We start from the raw sequence: 16,156 nt of genomic DNA on the forward strand, positions 1-16,156 counted from the left end.
TGGATGACAAGTAGTGAATGGCTTCTTAAATATAATGGGTTGTGATGTTTTGACCAAGGGACTATCCACACACTATTGAAAACACAGACTAATTACTTCAGAAAGTTTGATCTTTGGAATCTCCTTGAAAAGTTGTTTCAGGTCCCCGCAGAAACCAGGCAGGTTTAGGTGGGGAAACCATTTCTGTGGATAGATGAAAAATGGCAAGGTATAAGTGGTCTAATATTACTTTAGATCTACCAAATCAAAAGGATTCTTTAGAAATTAGGAGTAGTTTTGATTTGATGAATATAAAGCTTCCATAGAGGATTAAGGAATGCATTAAGAAGGCATTAAGGAGGTAGATAAGGGAATGAAAAAATGGCATTGGAAAAGTAGAGGGGAAATAGACAGAAAGAGAAAAAGTTTAGCCCATCCCCAATACAATTGTTCTGGCCTCTTTTAAACGGAAAGCATGCTATAGATACTTGTTTTCCTTGAATAAATGTATAGACATCAAGCACTTCGTAGTAGCAGAATCTTTATATAACTTGCCATTCCTGCTGCCAATCTCTCCACACAAAGCCATCCACTTTCCTACTCATCCATTCCGCTTTAAGCTCTAATTCACTGAAATATTGGAAAGCAATCTAATCCTCTCTTGGTGCCTTTGCCAGGATAATGTGGAGTTAGCCTAGCTAGTTTCTCTACATCCGCATAATGGCAGAGGAATAACATATTGCAATTGCTCGGGAAAAAGGTAATGACTCAAAATAGTGTCACGGCTGCCTCTATGGGAACAGCAGAGATGCTCCTACAGACATTGAGGAAATGCATTTCTGGATGCTATGCATCCAGTATTTCTGGACCAATACTGTGACACTTCTAGCTACCTCTTCTTCAACATTTGCACTCAGTTATTTTTAAAATAGGCTTATTGAATAAATAACTCTAATGCAGAAAAACACATTTTTATTAAGTCCTATCTATCATCCATAAATCCTCTCTGTGGAGATTAAGAATCCATTCAGCAACGGGAAGTACAGCTAGAATTTCACAGGAATTCAAATATTTCAAATTTTTATTAACAGAATCTTTCTCTCCTCACTTATTTAATTCGTGTTTTCAAGTACCTAGTGATCTAGTGGTTAAGGCACCAGCCTAGAAACCTAGAGACTGGGACTTCTAGTTTCATTTTAGCATGAAACTAGCTGGGTCACTCTCTCTTAGCCCAACTCACTTCATAGGGTTGTTATAGGCAAAACAGGAGTAAAAAGGAGTATTAGGAATGTTTGCCATCTTCAGTTATTTATAAAAATAATAAAGATGGGATTAAAAAAATCTAAATAAATAAAAATGATAGACTATTTTTTGGATTTTTAAAATGGGTTTTTACATGCTTTTATTCTTGTTGCTCTGAACCATCCACAAGTATAGAAAAAGGGTGATCATATCAGTTTATTAATTAAATTAATTAATAAAATATATTTAAAAAATACAGGACATAGAATAGAATAGAATAGAATAGAATAGAATAGATCTTGGAGGTATTTGAGTCCAGCCCCTTACTCAAGCAGTAGAACCTATACCAATGATGGCTAACCTTTTTGTTGTTGGTTGCCAAAAATGTGAGTGTGTGAGTGCGATAGTGCCCATGCGTGCCGACACCCATAATGCAAAATGCATCCCCACATGCACATGCACACACAACCCCCCCCCCCAACCTCCCCGCCCACCACGCATGCCGCACTGCTGGTGCACCGCTTGCCATCAAGCTGAGCTTGGAAAGCCTCCGGAGCCTGGGGAGGGCGAAAAACAGGCCTACTGGAAGTTCGGAATTGGACTGTTTCCATTTTCAAACGAGGGCCATTTGCGCTGGAGTTGACATAAGGCAATGGCTCGCATGCCTGCAGAGATAGCTCTGCATGCCACCTGTGGCACACATGCCATAGGTTCGCCATCACGGATTTATACCATCAGACAAGTGACTGTCCAGTCTCTTCTTAAAATCAATATAAGATTCTTAAGAATAAGATTCTTCTTAAAATCAGTGTAAACTTTGCAAAGGCAATAAAGAATTTCTAAGAATTCAGTTTAAAGCATGTTGGATGTGCAACATAAGTGATCAATGTCCAAAATATCAAAATATTGGTGCTATTTCATCATTTTAAAAAGTAAAATCGAGTTGTACTCAACCACCAATGATATCATGGATGTATTTTTGCAGTTTTCTTGGTAACAATATAGAATTATAAATTATAAAAAATATTCAATATAAAATTATTTGTTACATTCTTCTTAAAGGATGCTTTTTAATTTTCTGCCCTATCCTACAGCTTTGTTATCCTCTCCCAGTCTCCCATTCAAAGATTAATTCTTACTTTGAACTGCTTCTACTTAGCTTCTAAGCTAAATAAGCCCATCCAGGTATTGCCAAATAATTGTGCCACTACTGGAAAAATGCTTCTGAGCTTCTATTTGTATTTTACAGTAATTTTCAGAGCAAGGTCTCGAATGTAGGAGACTTTCTGTCTTGTGCCAAAGATTCCTCAATGCATTGACTCCTGTTTCTGTATATATTTGGTGACAATCAGGGGAAGAAGAAAGCTGTTCTTGCTGCAAATATACTTGGAACCAGAAATGCACAAATTGCTGCCACATCAGTCCTTGTGAATGGTATCCCAGGCCTTTCCAAATTTGAAAGAGCACTTTCAATCAGAAAATTGTATCAATCTGCTGTAAATTTTTTAATTCTAAGCATATTTAAAAATAATTACTTTTTTTTGATATAGTGAGCCTTGCTTTTTTGATTAAATTTTTTTTGAGAAATCAAGCTATAATCTAGCTAAATCTTGATAATGTGCCTAGTCCAAATTAGTTCCCTTCAACCACAATCTGTTCTGATCATATCTGAAAAAATGTATTTCCCTTGGAAAAATTGCAAGAATCACAATCACAGCCTTTCCAAAATATAGAGATTTGAAAGCTTATATATTCTGGGAACTGTCTACTTCTTAACTTAGAGAACATCAGAGCTAAGTTATGGGATTCTTTTCAGTGCCAGTGCTCAACTCTGGAATGTGTGAAGTGATCATAAAGAAGAGAATGACTCACAGCACAACAGGGACAGGCTACAGTGCCTTTTCCGCAGCACTGTGTTATCACGACCAGAATTCACACATGTGGGGGAAAGGTTTCAAAGCAGAACCCATAAAATATTAGATGCCTGATTCAGAGTGAAGAAAGAACAAAGAAAAAAAAATTAAAAAAGACAGAGAAGGGGGAGGAAGGAAAGAAAGAAAGAAAAGAAGGAAGGAAGAAAGAAAGAAAGAGGGAGGAGGCAGGAAGGGAAGAAAGGAAGGGAAAAGTATGTTTTGTGCAATTTAAAAAAATCTAATACTGACTCAAATTATTATTTTCACTACTTCAGTAGCATTGCTTTAGGAAAGGCAATTATTCAACCTTGGATAGGAATGGAAACAAAATATAATGAATACTAGAAAAATTGCACTACAGATGGATGCAGTAATCTCAAATTAATTAAGGACTGTGCTAATAGCTACCTGTGCTGTATATCTTTCTATGACTATAAAAACAGATACTAATATGAAACAGATACTAAAGCTGAATACCATACTTTCATTCAGTTGATCTCAATAGGACATTTTCAAACACATCATTTAGCAATAGCACTTAGCCTTCTATACCACTTCACAGTGCTTTATAGCCCTTTCTAAGTGGTTTACAGAGTCAATCTATTGCCCCCAACAATCTGAGTCCTCATTTTACTGACCTCAGAAGAATGGAAGGCTGAGTCAACCTTGAATAAGTCAGGATCAAACTCCTGGCAGTAGGCAGAGGTAGCCTGCAAAACTGCAATCTAACCACTGCACCACCACACTCTTCATAATCATTTATACATTATTATGCCAAGGTTTATCCTTCCTCTAAGGAACTCAAGGTGTTTACTTTCTTTCTCCCATAGTAATAGCAGTAGCACTTAGACTTCTATACTGCTTCACAGTTCTTTACAGCTCTCTCTAAGCAGTTTACAGAGTCAGCATATTGCCCCCAACAGTCTGGGTCCTAATTTTACCTCGGAAGAAAGGAAAGTTGAGTCAACCTTCAATTGATGAGAATCAAATTCCTAAAGTGAGCAGTGAGTTAGTCTCCCTCCCATACAGATGGTCCTTAATTTACTACTGGTCACTTAGTGACCATTTGAAGTTATGACAGACCTCCATATGAATATTTACAATCCAGTTCTGAAGTTGTGAAAGCTGCCCTCTGCCGTGATAATTTAACCACATTTCAAGTATTTTATATCCAGCCCATATTTACAGCTATTTGAGTATCCCACGGTCACGTGAACATGTTTACAATATTTTTTGCCAAAACAGGCATTTACTACCAGTTTTTGGCAAAACCAGCCCTTAACAAACAATTTATTTGTCTAACAATCATGGCATTTGCTTAACATCCACTAAACCAAGGGACATAAAATCAGGTTGGTCATGTGATGAGCTAAAAAAATGTGGGATAGATAGCATCACCAGATAGATTTGTAACTTGTTCACAAACTGCACTCAACATGTAGTCCTTAATGGAACTACATCTACATGGAGGGAAGTAAGCAGTGAGGTACCACAAGGTTCCATTTTAGGCCTAGTACTCTTCAACATCTTCAGAAATGATTTAGATTAGGGAATAGAAGAGGAACTCATCAGATTTTCAGATGACACTGGTAGGAATAGTCCACATCCCAGAAGATAGGCTCCAAATCCTGAAAGATTTGAACACAGGGCCCTATCTAACAAACTGAAATTAAATGTAGAGAAAAGTAAGGTTTTACACTTAGGCAAGAAAAACCAAATGTACAGGTACAGATTAGGCAAAACTTGGCCCAATAGCAGTAACTGTGAGAGGGATCTTGGAGTCCTGGTGGACAATCACTTAAACATGAGCTAGAAGTATGTGGAGCAGTCAAAAAAGCCAATGCAATCCTATGTTGCAAAAAAGCCAGTGCAATCCTAGGTTGCATTAACAAAGGGAAATAATCAGGATCTCACAATCTTCTATTGTTTTTGTAAGCCGCCCGGAGTCCTACAGGATTGGGCAGCATATAAATTTATTAAATTACTAATTATTACTAATTTGTACCACTTTATAAAGCCTTAGTAAGATCACTAAGAATACTTAGAATACTTCATCCAGTTTTGGTCACCATATTATAAAAAAAATCTGGAAATAGTGCTGAGAAGTGCAACAAAGTTTATTAGGGGACTGGAGGCTGAAACATATGAAAAACAATTGCAGGAATTGGGTATGTAAAAGAACTAGGGCAACATGATAGCAGTGTTTCAATATTTGAAGGGCTGCCACAAAGAAGAGCTAGATCAAGCTATTTTTCAAAGCACTAGAAGGCAAGATAAGAAACAATGTATGGAAACTAATCAAACAGAGAAGCAATCTAGAACTAAGGAGGAATTTCCTAACAATGACAACAATTAACCAATTTGCCTTCGGAAGTTGTGGGTGCTCTGTTACAGGAGGCATTTAAGAAGAGACTGGACATCCACTTGTCTGGAATGGCATAGGATCTCTAGCTTGAGCAGGGTTTTGGACTAAAAGACCTCTAAGGTCCCTTCCAACTCTGTTATTTTGTTCTGTTTTATAACTGTCATGACATACAACCATAATAGATATGTTGCATTATGGTTATAAGTTGAGGGCTATCTTTAATTTTATCCTGAATTATAATAACCTTGTTATCAGAACAATCTTATCAAATAGACTGTGTTTGGAAAATAATGGTGACTGGCCCACAAGATCATCAAGTCTACTCCATGGCAAAGGTGTGTGTGTGTGTGTGGAGGAGCCTGTCTGATAGTTATTAATGGACCTAATTGGGTTAAAATAGAACCACTCATATCCTAGGGCAAGGCCATTTTTCCTGATACTAAATAATTAAATTCACAAATTTACATCTACTGCACATAAATTTGGGAAAGTTAGAAATGATTCTTGGTTGCTAACTTATATTTTCTCTTGTTTTAAAATTTTCTTTTTCAGGCATGATACTAAATTTATTCAATATAAGAAAGAGAGAAACAGAGGAAATTACCATACTAGATATTGACGAAAACACTATTTCTGTTGAAAACATTTTGCTAGTTCCAATATGGTTTCAAATGAGACAAATTCAATCATCCCTTTCTAAGATTATTAGCTGTTATCTATTACAACCATTGACAGCACTTGAAAAATGATGAACTTCTGTTTCATTTAAAGTCAAGGGAATTACATTAATATTTTATAAAAGTCTTATATCAAGCATGACAGGTTCTCGTGAAAGTCTTAAAAAATTGAGAAAAAGATTTGAGATATGAATTTAACAAATCTAATTGCAAGTTTCTATGGCGCCTAAATTTATGTCATCAGGCTCTAGTGATACAAACCAAATCAACTATACATCAGAACAAAGTTTTTCCTGATTATCTTCACCTGTATAAGAATATTGATATTTTAAATATTTCTCTCATTAAAATCATATGTACACTTATATCTTTCTATGCTTTTTATGTGTAAATATTCCTAGGTTTCTCTCTTTTCTTCTTGATGCTGTTATTTAGTTCTTGTTTATACAAAATGATTTTAAAATTCTGTATATTTTTAGTTTTTCTTGATTATTTTTTGTCCAATAATACAGCTATAAAAAAGAAAGAAATTGTAATCTATATCTGTATCTCCAAACCTAGTCAAACATACTAATTAATTAAACTAAACTAGGCATTATGATTTAGCTCATAAATATGTAGTCTTTAATATTAAGACTACATTTAATTATAACATACCAGATAATCCCAAAATAGAGCATTTTAATAGTACAGTATTTTAACAGTTTATGTAACAATCAATTATACCATAAACATCAAGCAGTATCTTGTATTAATAATTACTTTTACACACAATGTTATTGTACAAACATTATGGCAAAGTTACTAACACCTACTAACAGTAAGTTTTAATAAACATATATTCAACAGCTCTTACAACACAACACTTGTTTCAACCATTAGTCCTAACAGATAATCGTATTTCTCAATTTGCATTCAATGAAATCAGTATGGGTTGAAGAAATCTTTTTTGAGCTCACCTTAGTACCACCAAATGGATAGAATTTCTCACATGTTGATTTGTGTCTCTTTAGATTTAATTAGTAATATGAATACTACTTAGTGTCTCTGCTCATAATCATTCTCATCCAAGCCAAAAAAAAAAAGTACACCAAAGTACCAAAAAAGTCAAAGATTGTAGAAAATAAGGAACATATATTTAATAAAGATAGCTCTGTTGCCATGAAATAAGGGGCAAAAATATTGTTTAAGTCCAGATATGCTTCCACTCAATGTTTGGAAGCATCTTAGACAGATACTTTCTTAATTCACTGAACTATAAGGAGGAGGAGGAAGAACACCACAATCAGATTTATAAGATTCTATTATTACAGCCAGTCTCAATCTAGGTTTTTACTTTTCACTGGGTAAACAGAAAAGATTGGGAGGAAGACAAGAAAGATAATTGCCAAAATTGCCTCTGAAGAAGTCTCTTAGTCAATCCTAACACAATGAAGACTGCCTTGCAACAATTATAACATAATAGTTATACATCATGACAATTTGCCTATCTTAAATTAAGTACTATTTCTCCAAGAGGACTTAGCCAAATGTGTTTGGGCCTATCATCCATAACTGATTTGTTTTTCACAAAATTGGCAAATCCATCATATCCTATCTATAAATTTCATATATATATTTTGTTCATAGGAAACCTGCTACAAATCTACTTTATTAAAAATATTTGTCTACAATGTGGGCATAAACCCGGATGGTTAAAAGTCAAGTCTAGGATAGTAGGATTGCTTTCTAAAATCAATAAAGTAACTTTATATTCAGAATATCTCATCACAAACAAACATTTTGCTGATTTTCAGCATATTTCCTAGGCATCACATTGCTTTAAGTTTTTGCTGTTTGTGTTTCCAAAATGCAGGGTTTTAAAAGACAAATTCTGCTATGCTAAGATGCCTTTAACATTTTGCATGTACAATTTGTGTACAACCTTCAATATTGTGCCTTTTTTGGCCTATTTTGTTATTGCATATTTTTAATTGACAAAGGGCAAAAGCTAGTGGCTTGAAAATATTCTTAATTATCTTGTACTCTTCCTCCAGAGCCAGATGCAATAAAATAAAATGAAATCTCTCAATTAGTCAATACCATATCTGAGCAGCTTGTTCTTTTCTGCTATTTTAAGAAGCACAGAATAATTTGTTTCTATTCATCCTCTTTATATTGTTCATAATTGCACAGGTCTCTATCGTGCACCCATCAAAGTTCTGCTTAATAGCTTGTTCACGGAATACTCTGTAGATTTCCTTCTCCCCCATTTTCTTTGTGTTTTACATTGATCATGTTCTCTATATAACCATTAAACACTGGATTTGAGCAGCCACAGTGGTCATCCTGCAATTATTGATGTTCTTCTCTTTTAAGGAGAGTCCATGCACATCTTAATGCTATCTTGATTAGTTCAGTGAAGGAAACAAGTAGACATTTTAGAACTACAAATCCTAACTAGAAAAGCACTGGTGTCTTCATAGGTATTATAGTAATCTGGCAGCAGATGAGAGATATGACTGTACATGACAATGTAAAAGTTGAAGGATATCATTTCTTCAGCATATCCAATAAAAAAGGTAGTAAAGTGACATTGTATAGAAAGAAGCCATAGCTTTGGAGGTGTTCATATTTTGAATATGGAAGTTCCTATAGCATCTGCACGAGATACAAAGGGGTTAGAAGCAAAAAAAGACTTTGATTATAAACCACTTACTCTAGTGAAGGATTTTGATAACATATGGAAAAGTCCCATTAATTTCTGAACTCTTTTGCTGACAACTTCATTTTTCAAATGATGGCAAAAGAATAAATGTGGTCAGCTCTTCTGGTCCTAGCACTCACAAATAAAGCAGAATTGATTGACAAACTCAAAGTGTGAACCATCTTAGACCAAACAGATTATGTTGTGTCGGAGTTCAAAATAACATGAAAAGATTTCTAAAAGACAGGTTTTAGTAAAATGGAACAAAATGTAGGTAGCCTACGCTGCCTTGACATTTTAAAGAATAAACAAGTGCAGGAGGGATGAAGGACTCTGAAAAGTGCAATACTAGATGCAAGAGATAGAAGGGCTCTTCATGAAGAAAGAGAAATAAGGATAAGAGGCATATTGATGAACAGCCAGCACACTGACACATGTTGAGAAGTAAAAGGAAATGTACAGGAAATGGAAGCAGAGCCTAATAACCAAGGACACTTACAAACTATTAATTTGTATAGTCAAGGCTATGTTTTTTCCAGTTGCAATGTATGGCTGTGAAAGGTGGGCCATAAGAAAGGCTGAGTGCCAAAGAATTGAGGCCTTTGAACTATGGTGCCAGAGAAGACTCCTGTGAGTCCCTTGGTCTGCAAGGTGATCAAACCGGTCAGTCCTAGAGAAGATCAATCCTGACTGCTCTTTAGAAGGCCAGATCCTGAAGATTAAATTCAAATACTTTGGACACCTAATGAGAAGGAAGGACTCACTGGAGAAGAGCCTAATGCTGGGAACATTCTTTTGAGGGCAAAAGAAAAAGGGGGCGACAGAGAATGAGATGGATGGATGGAGTCACTGAAGCAGTCAGCATGAGCTTAAATGGACTCCAAAGGATGGTAGAGGACAGGAAACCTGGAAGAACATTGTCCATGGGGTTGTGATGGGTCAGACATGACTTCGTAACTAACAACAAAGGGGATAGAATTTGAAAGGCTGAAGCCCAGAGTTTTGTATCTGATAGGAAAGCATAATCTAATAAAGGATTGTCCAAAATAAAGGAAAAACCAAGGAGCTTGTTAATTTATTGAGACAGGGAGGTAGAGGAAGTAATAATATATAGGAAAATAGAACTGTTTAATACCTTCTTTGTATTTATCTTTTTTTTAGAAGGGGAGCCAATCTGTCAAAAAAGTGTTTAAGGAAAGTATGCAGCATTTAGAAAAAAATATCACAATTTATCACAATAAGTCAGCTCAGAATAAACTTATTTTATTATGAAATGCTTAATTTGGGAAACCACAAGGCAATACAAAATTGTAATGTAATGTATCATGTACAAAGTTTCAGGAAGGTGTTTTACATAGCTTCTCATTATACCAAGTTCTTTAGATCTACTGTCAGCAAGGTGTCATAAAACATTTCTAAATAAATCAATAGATTACTTTGTGAATACAATGGCTAAAAGTAGATCATGTCTATTATGGTCTGGAGCAGGGGTGGGGAACTATGACCCTTTTATGACCTGTGTACTTCAACTCCCAAAATTCCCAAATGACAATTTCTGTATGAATCCTAAGAAAAGAAGTTTTGCAATATTGCTAAAAACCCACCACAACTTGTTCAATAGCTACCAGTTCAAGATTAGACAACAAAAGTGTTCCATATTTTTCATCAATTTACCTGAAATAGACATGAAGTTAATTGATCTTTTTAAAGAATTGCATTAAATTATTTATTTTTTAAAGCTTTTCTACAGCCTTTATGTCTTCAGTAAATTTTTAGTTGCTCAGTGACCTTCATGCTAGTTTTGCTGTTTGTTATATTTGTAATTATTTTTAACTATTATCTCAGTAATTACCTTTGTACAGGGGTGTCAAACTCAAGACCCAGGAGTGCTTACATATAATCAGCGAGGCAGCCCTAGAAACAGCAATGGACTGGCTCACGGTGCCTCTGTCAGCAAAAATGGAGGTGGCCCTCCCTCCCAGGCTCTGTTTTCAGCTATGACAGCCTCTTGCCACCCTTTGCCAGTGAAAATGGAGCTCAGTGGGGTGCAGTCACAGCCCCCCTGAGCTCTGTTTTCACTAGCAGAGGGTGGTAGCCATCACGGCTGAAAACAAAGCTAGGGAGCCTTTTTCACTGGCAGAGCAATTGGGCCACCACAGAAACCACTGACACAAATGACATCAAGCTGGCCATGCCCACCCCAGCCATGCCCACCCTGGCCCCCAAGGTGAAATACAACTCTGATGTGGCCCTCAATGAAATCAAGTGTGACATCCCTGCCTTAATGTTTTAACAGTTTTATCATTAGTGTTTTAATGATATTGATTATCTCAATTATTCTTACATGTTTTAACATGACAAATATTTCAATAAACAATTGAATAAACTTATCCTTCCATTATGCTGATGCAAACTATGAATTATATATATTATAATACAGTATCTGATGGATGCTGTTGTTTGAGAGAAGTTTGTTTTAAGAATTAATAAAAATTCACTGAGCATACAGATAGTCCTTGACTTAACAATCACAAATGAGCCTGGAATTGTAGTTGTAAGTAGTTACATAACTTGGTTTACCGTGTGACCTGACTCAATTTTATGACTATTTTATGACAGTTATTAACTACAAGAATCAGGTAGTTATAAATGCAAATCTACCCATTCATAAGCCTAATAAGTGTTTTTTTGTGTCAGAAAATGGCAAATCACAAACAGGTGACCACAGGTCACTGAAACCAATCATAAATGCAGTCTAGTTGCCCAAGTGCCTGAAATGTGGCCTTGTGATTGCAGGAATAACACAGCAATCATAACTTCCAGGATGGGTTATAAGTAACTTATTTTTTTGTCATAACTTCAAACAATCATGTCGTAAATCAAGGATTACCTGTCCATCAGAGACAGGCTTTTTTTTCCACTGAGGACAATTCTGCATTGCAGACTAAGCTGCTTGTCTCCCATGATGCTCCCAGCTGTTTCTTAAGTCAACTTCTGAAATCCTGGATTGCAGGGGATTAGCAATGGGTTTGCTTAGTATGGACTGTATCCACTACAAAATCCAGGTGATTGTTCCTCTGATGTTTGTCCTTCCCACCATGTAGGAAAGGGAAGCCTCAGTTTTCACTGGTTTTCCGGGACCTCCTTGCTTTTCCTTTTAGGGGTTTTTCTCTCCTTATCAGTCCTTGCACCTTTCCTTGGCCTTCGAGGATGTTTGTACATATAGATGCCTTCCCATCCCCTTCCCACATTATCTCATTTGACTCTAAGTCTGACTTTTTCTTTCTCCCTTTATACCATTCCTGTTTTGATATATAGTAATTAAAGCAATAGGGACAAGTTGTTCTTTCATTATAAAATCACCCTTATATAAATGGAAACTTTGTAGCATCGTTCATAGAAACAAAAAAGTAATGTTGCTATTTGCAACATAAATATACATATTGTAAAAGTAAGGGAAGAGGAACTTCATGGTCCTCCACTTATGACCACAATGGAGCCCAACATTTATGTTGCTCAGAGAGAGACAGCTGTTAAATGAGTTTTTTTCCAATTTTACAACATTTCTTGCTATAGTTGTTAAATCTATCACTGTAGTTGTTAAGTTAGTAACAGGCTGCAAAATGAACCGGGCTTCCCCACTGACTTTGCTCATCAAAAGGTTACAGAAGATGATCACAGGACCCTGACACACTGCAATCATCATAAATATGAGTCAGTTGCCAAGTGTCTGAATTTTTATCAGACTGCAGCTGTCATAAGTGTGAAAAATGGTCTGGTCACTTTTCCAGTGCCATAGTAACTTTGAAAGGTCGCTAAATGAAAGTTTGTAAGTCAAGAACCAGGAGACAAGAAAGCAAGGCGAGTATACTACTTCATCCATCCTGGTCAGAAATTGAATCCCTGTCCAGTCTGAGGTGTAAGAATTTGGAAGGAGCACAAGTCTCTCTAGCGGTGAGGACAACGAAGTGATTTAACAGGCCGCTGATGGATCAAGCACATCCTAAATAAAAATGCAGAGGACATAGGTCAAAATGGCTGCCCAGGGTATCACCAGTCACTGGGAGGGGAGGATCATGCAGCCAGTCAGAATTAAGGCTAGTCCAAAAAAGAAAGCACTGGAGACCATCTGAAAGGCTTAAGAGGGCTCAAGTTAGAGAACAACAGTTTAAAATCAAGCTTTAAAAACATAGGTGTGGAGTGCATGGGCAGTGGGCTGGGAGCGGAAAGAGGACAGCTTCATCGATTTCTGCATTCCAGCAAGCAATGGGGATCCATACTAGGAATGGGAAAGCAGAAAGTGTCACTCTACCACCTGTGTGCTTCTTTTTCCTTGTCTCATCTGAACATGATATTCATATAATACTTAGATAGGCATGGCTATCTGAGGGTTTTGGGTGCAAGTCTCTACAACAGTACCCATGATTAGGGATTTCAAAGAAACATGGTCCTGCTGGGACCAAATCTACTTCTTGCAGCAACGGTATTATTGACTTTCTTTCAAAAAACAAGAACAAAGAACAAATGTGATGAGGACAGAAATCTGTTCCCTCCTTCTCACAAGTGAATCATGTGTACCTGAGCCCTCAGCACAGACACCAATGCTAAATTATCATTCGAGGCTTTCGAAAACGAAGATTTGTATATAATTGTCTGTGACTGTTATGTTGGTATGTCAAGAGGAGGTACAAAGGAACTTCCTTAGCAATCTGGTGTGAATGGAGGAGTGAGTTACATTTATTTATTTGTATCCCGCCTTTACTAGTTCTACAAATAATTCAAGGTAGCAAACATATCCAGTACAGTTTTATACCCTATTTTCCCAACAGCAACCCTGTATTGTGGGTTGGGCTAAGAGCAAGTGACTGGCCCAAAGACACCCAGCTGGCTTTCATGAGTAAGGCAGAACTTGAACTCATGGTCTCTCACTTTCTAATCTGGTATATTACAGTGCAACAGACTCCAATGTATTCAGGTAAGAAAGTGGAGAGGGAACAGAAATTATTTTTTTTAACATTGGAAAGCTTCATGGATAGAAGTAAACCACAACATGTATTAAATCAATCAAGAAGATAAGTAAAAAGCATTAAAAATAAATAAATACAAATCTGCTTAGGGAAAATAAATTAACAAGACTGATGTACAATTAATGGTCCCTCAGTAATAGAGATTGCTAGTAATTTGGTAATTTTTGGTTATATTTATTGAGCTGTCTGCGAAATGGAAGCAAGTGTTCTGCTCAGCCAATCTTGCATGACCATGAATCAGAAAAGAGTTATTAATTCAATGGCCTTGTCCTATAAAAACAACATTACTAAAAGACATGTAAAACAATTTATGTGTCCTTCAGAGACATGGGCAAAGACATTCTTGAGCTGGAACATTGTGAAATCTTCTGGCCTTATATCAGGCCAAGGTAAAAGCTGCCCTGTGAGATGGATAAAGGAAGTTTGCTAAGCATATTACATGAGAAGATAATATCCTAAAAACAGCATACTAAGGTGTAGCATGGCATACCAAGTAGGAGCAAGTCCTGCTGAATACCTATATCAAGGGCCCTTTACAGTGATCATTTTGTAAACCACCATGATTGTTAAGTGAATCACACAATTGTTAAGTAAATCCAGTTTTCCCAATGGGCTTATTTTGCCAAAAATTGGGGGGGGGGATTACAAATCATATTGTAAGTAACTTTTTCCATGGCTGATGTAACTTTGAACTGTCTTTAAACATATGGTTGTAAGTCGAGGTCTATATGTAATAAATATAATATGATAATAAATAAAAGGAACAATAATGGTAATCAGTTCAATACTATTCTGTCATAAGTGAACAAAAAAAATAGAAAACAAAATCAAGCAAACTGAGAAAATAGGTCATGGACAGACAAAAACCTTACAAATAAGATTGTATTTAATTTCTAATCAATTTTACAATATTTTGGAGGGGAATTATATAACATTTAAAATAAGGTAGAGATCAGGGCAAATTTGTTTAATTGCTTGAAACTACAATTGCAATGTGGTTCTACATTGAAACCATAGTTTCCTGATGTTGTCATGCTATATCCAAATGAAGAACATATTCAGCAATTTACAGTATAGTATATAAAAAGGAAACATGTAAGTGAAATATATATGGAGATGTTTGTAAATTTTCATGTGAATTTATTTTTTAAAAAATCCATTTCTACTTTGACCTTGTTCCTGGGCTAAGACTTTGAATATTGGATCAGCATGTAAGAGAAAATTAATCCATGGACTAAGCTTCCAAAGTAATTGACATAATTCAGGCTTGAGTGTTTTTTTAAATGAGGAATGTACATTTTAAATTTTAAAAAAGCAGTTGGACTCAGCAGCTACCTAAAAAAATGGCAACAAAATTCTCAGAAGGTAATTTTTAGTAATACGGTGAGACGAGTGAAGGAACACTTTAGTATATGCATCTTCCATATGATCATACATGTCATACTTGTCCTATAACATTGGTCCATTCTACATACCAGGTATATAGAAAGGTACTTCTTTTTATATATATTTATATATATTGAAGAGCCAAGGTGGCGCAGTGGTTAAAATGCAGCACTGCAGGCTACTGCTAGATCAGCAGGTCAGCGGTTCAAATCTCACCGGCTCAGGGTTGACTCAGCCTTCCATCCTTCCGAGGTGGGTAAAATGAGGACCCAGATTGTTGGGGGCAATATGCTGACTCTCTGTAAACCTCTTAGAGAGGCCTGAAAGGCCTATGAAGCGGTATATAAGTCTACTGCTATATATATCAGGTTCGCATTGTTCCAGGAAGCAGGTTGATGTAAACTGCTATTTGTTCCCTCCATGCATTTTATTCTGGTTTGGTTAATGACTTAATGGTAATCCTTTGCATTTTCTCCCATTTTCCTCCTAAGATCGCAAGTTTATTATTGCCAATGCCCAGATGGAGAATTATGCTATCATTTACTGCAATGATGGCTTCTGTGAGATGTTTGGCTACTCTCGAGTGGAAGTTATGCAACGGCCTTGCACCTGCAATTTCCTCACTGGGCCTGACACCACACCCAACTCCATTGCTCAGGTGGGACAAGCGTTGCTTGGATCTGAGGAATGTAAACTGGAGATCTTCTACTACAGGAAAGACAGTAAGCATTTGTAATGTTTCTTTATTTCCTTGCCCCAGGAACTGGCCATTTTCTTGTTTTAGGATTCAAGGGTTGTTGTTTTTTTGACAGTATTATATAGTCTGGACAGGACTGCAATATTTTTTAAAAACCCACTGCATAAATATCTAATGAACATGG

At 36.3% G+C, this 16,156-nt stretch overlaps 1 protein-coding gene across 2 annotated transcripts in view; it reads left to right on the forward strand.

Moving 5' to 3' along the window:
• KCNH6 (potassium voltage-gated channel subfamily H member 6) overlaps positions 1-16,156 on the forward strand; it is a 94,152-nt gene that overhangs the window by 2,880 nt on the left and 75,116 nt on the right. For both annotated transcript variants that reach the window (XM_087713300.1, XM_014062459.2), the window contains exon 2: positions 15,767-15,997. In XM_087713300.1, the coding sequence (XP_087569426.1) occupies positions 15,767-15,997 (231 nt within the window). The remainder of the gene's footprint in view (positions 1-15,766; positions 15,998-16,156) is intronic.

Source organism: Thamnophis sirtalis, unplaced genomic scaffold (genome assembly GCF_051295495.1).
Source record: "Thamnophis sirtalis isolate CommonGarterSnake01/CBP01778 unplaced genomic scaffold, rThaSir2_p1.2 scaffold_4, whole genome shotgun sequence".
Taxonomy (NCBI): Eukaryota; Metazoa; Chordata; class Lepidosauria; order Squamata; family Natricidae; genus Thamnophis; species Thamnophis sirtalis.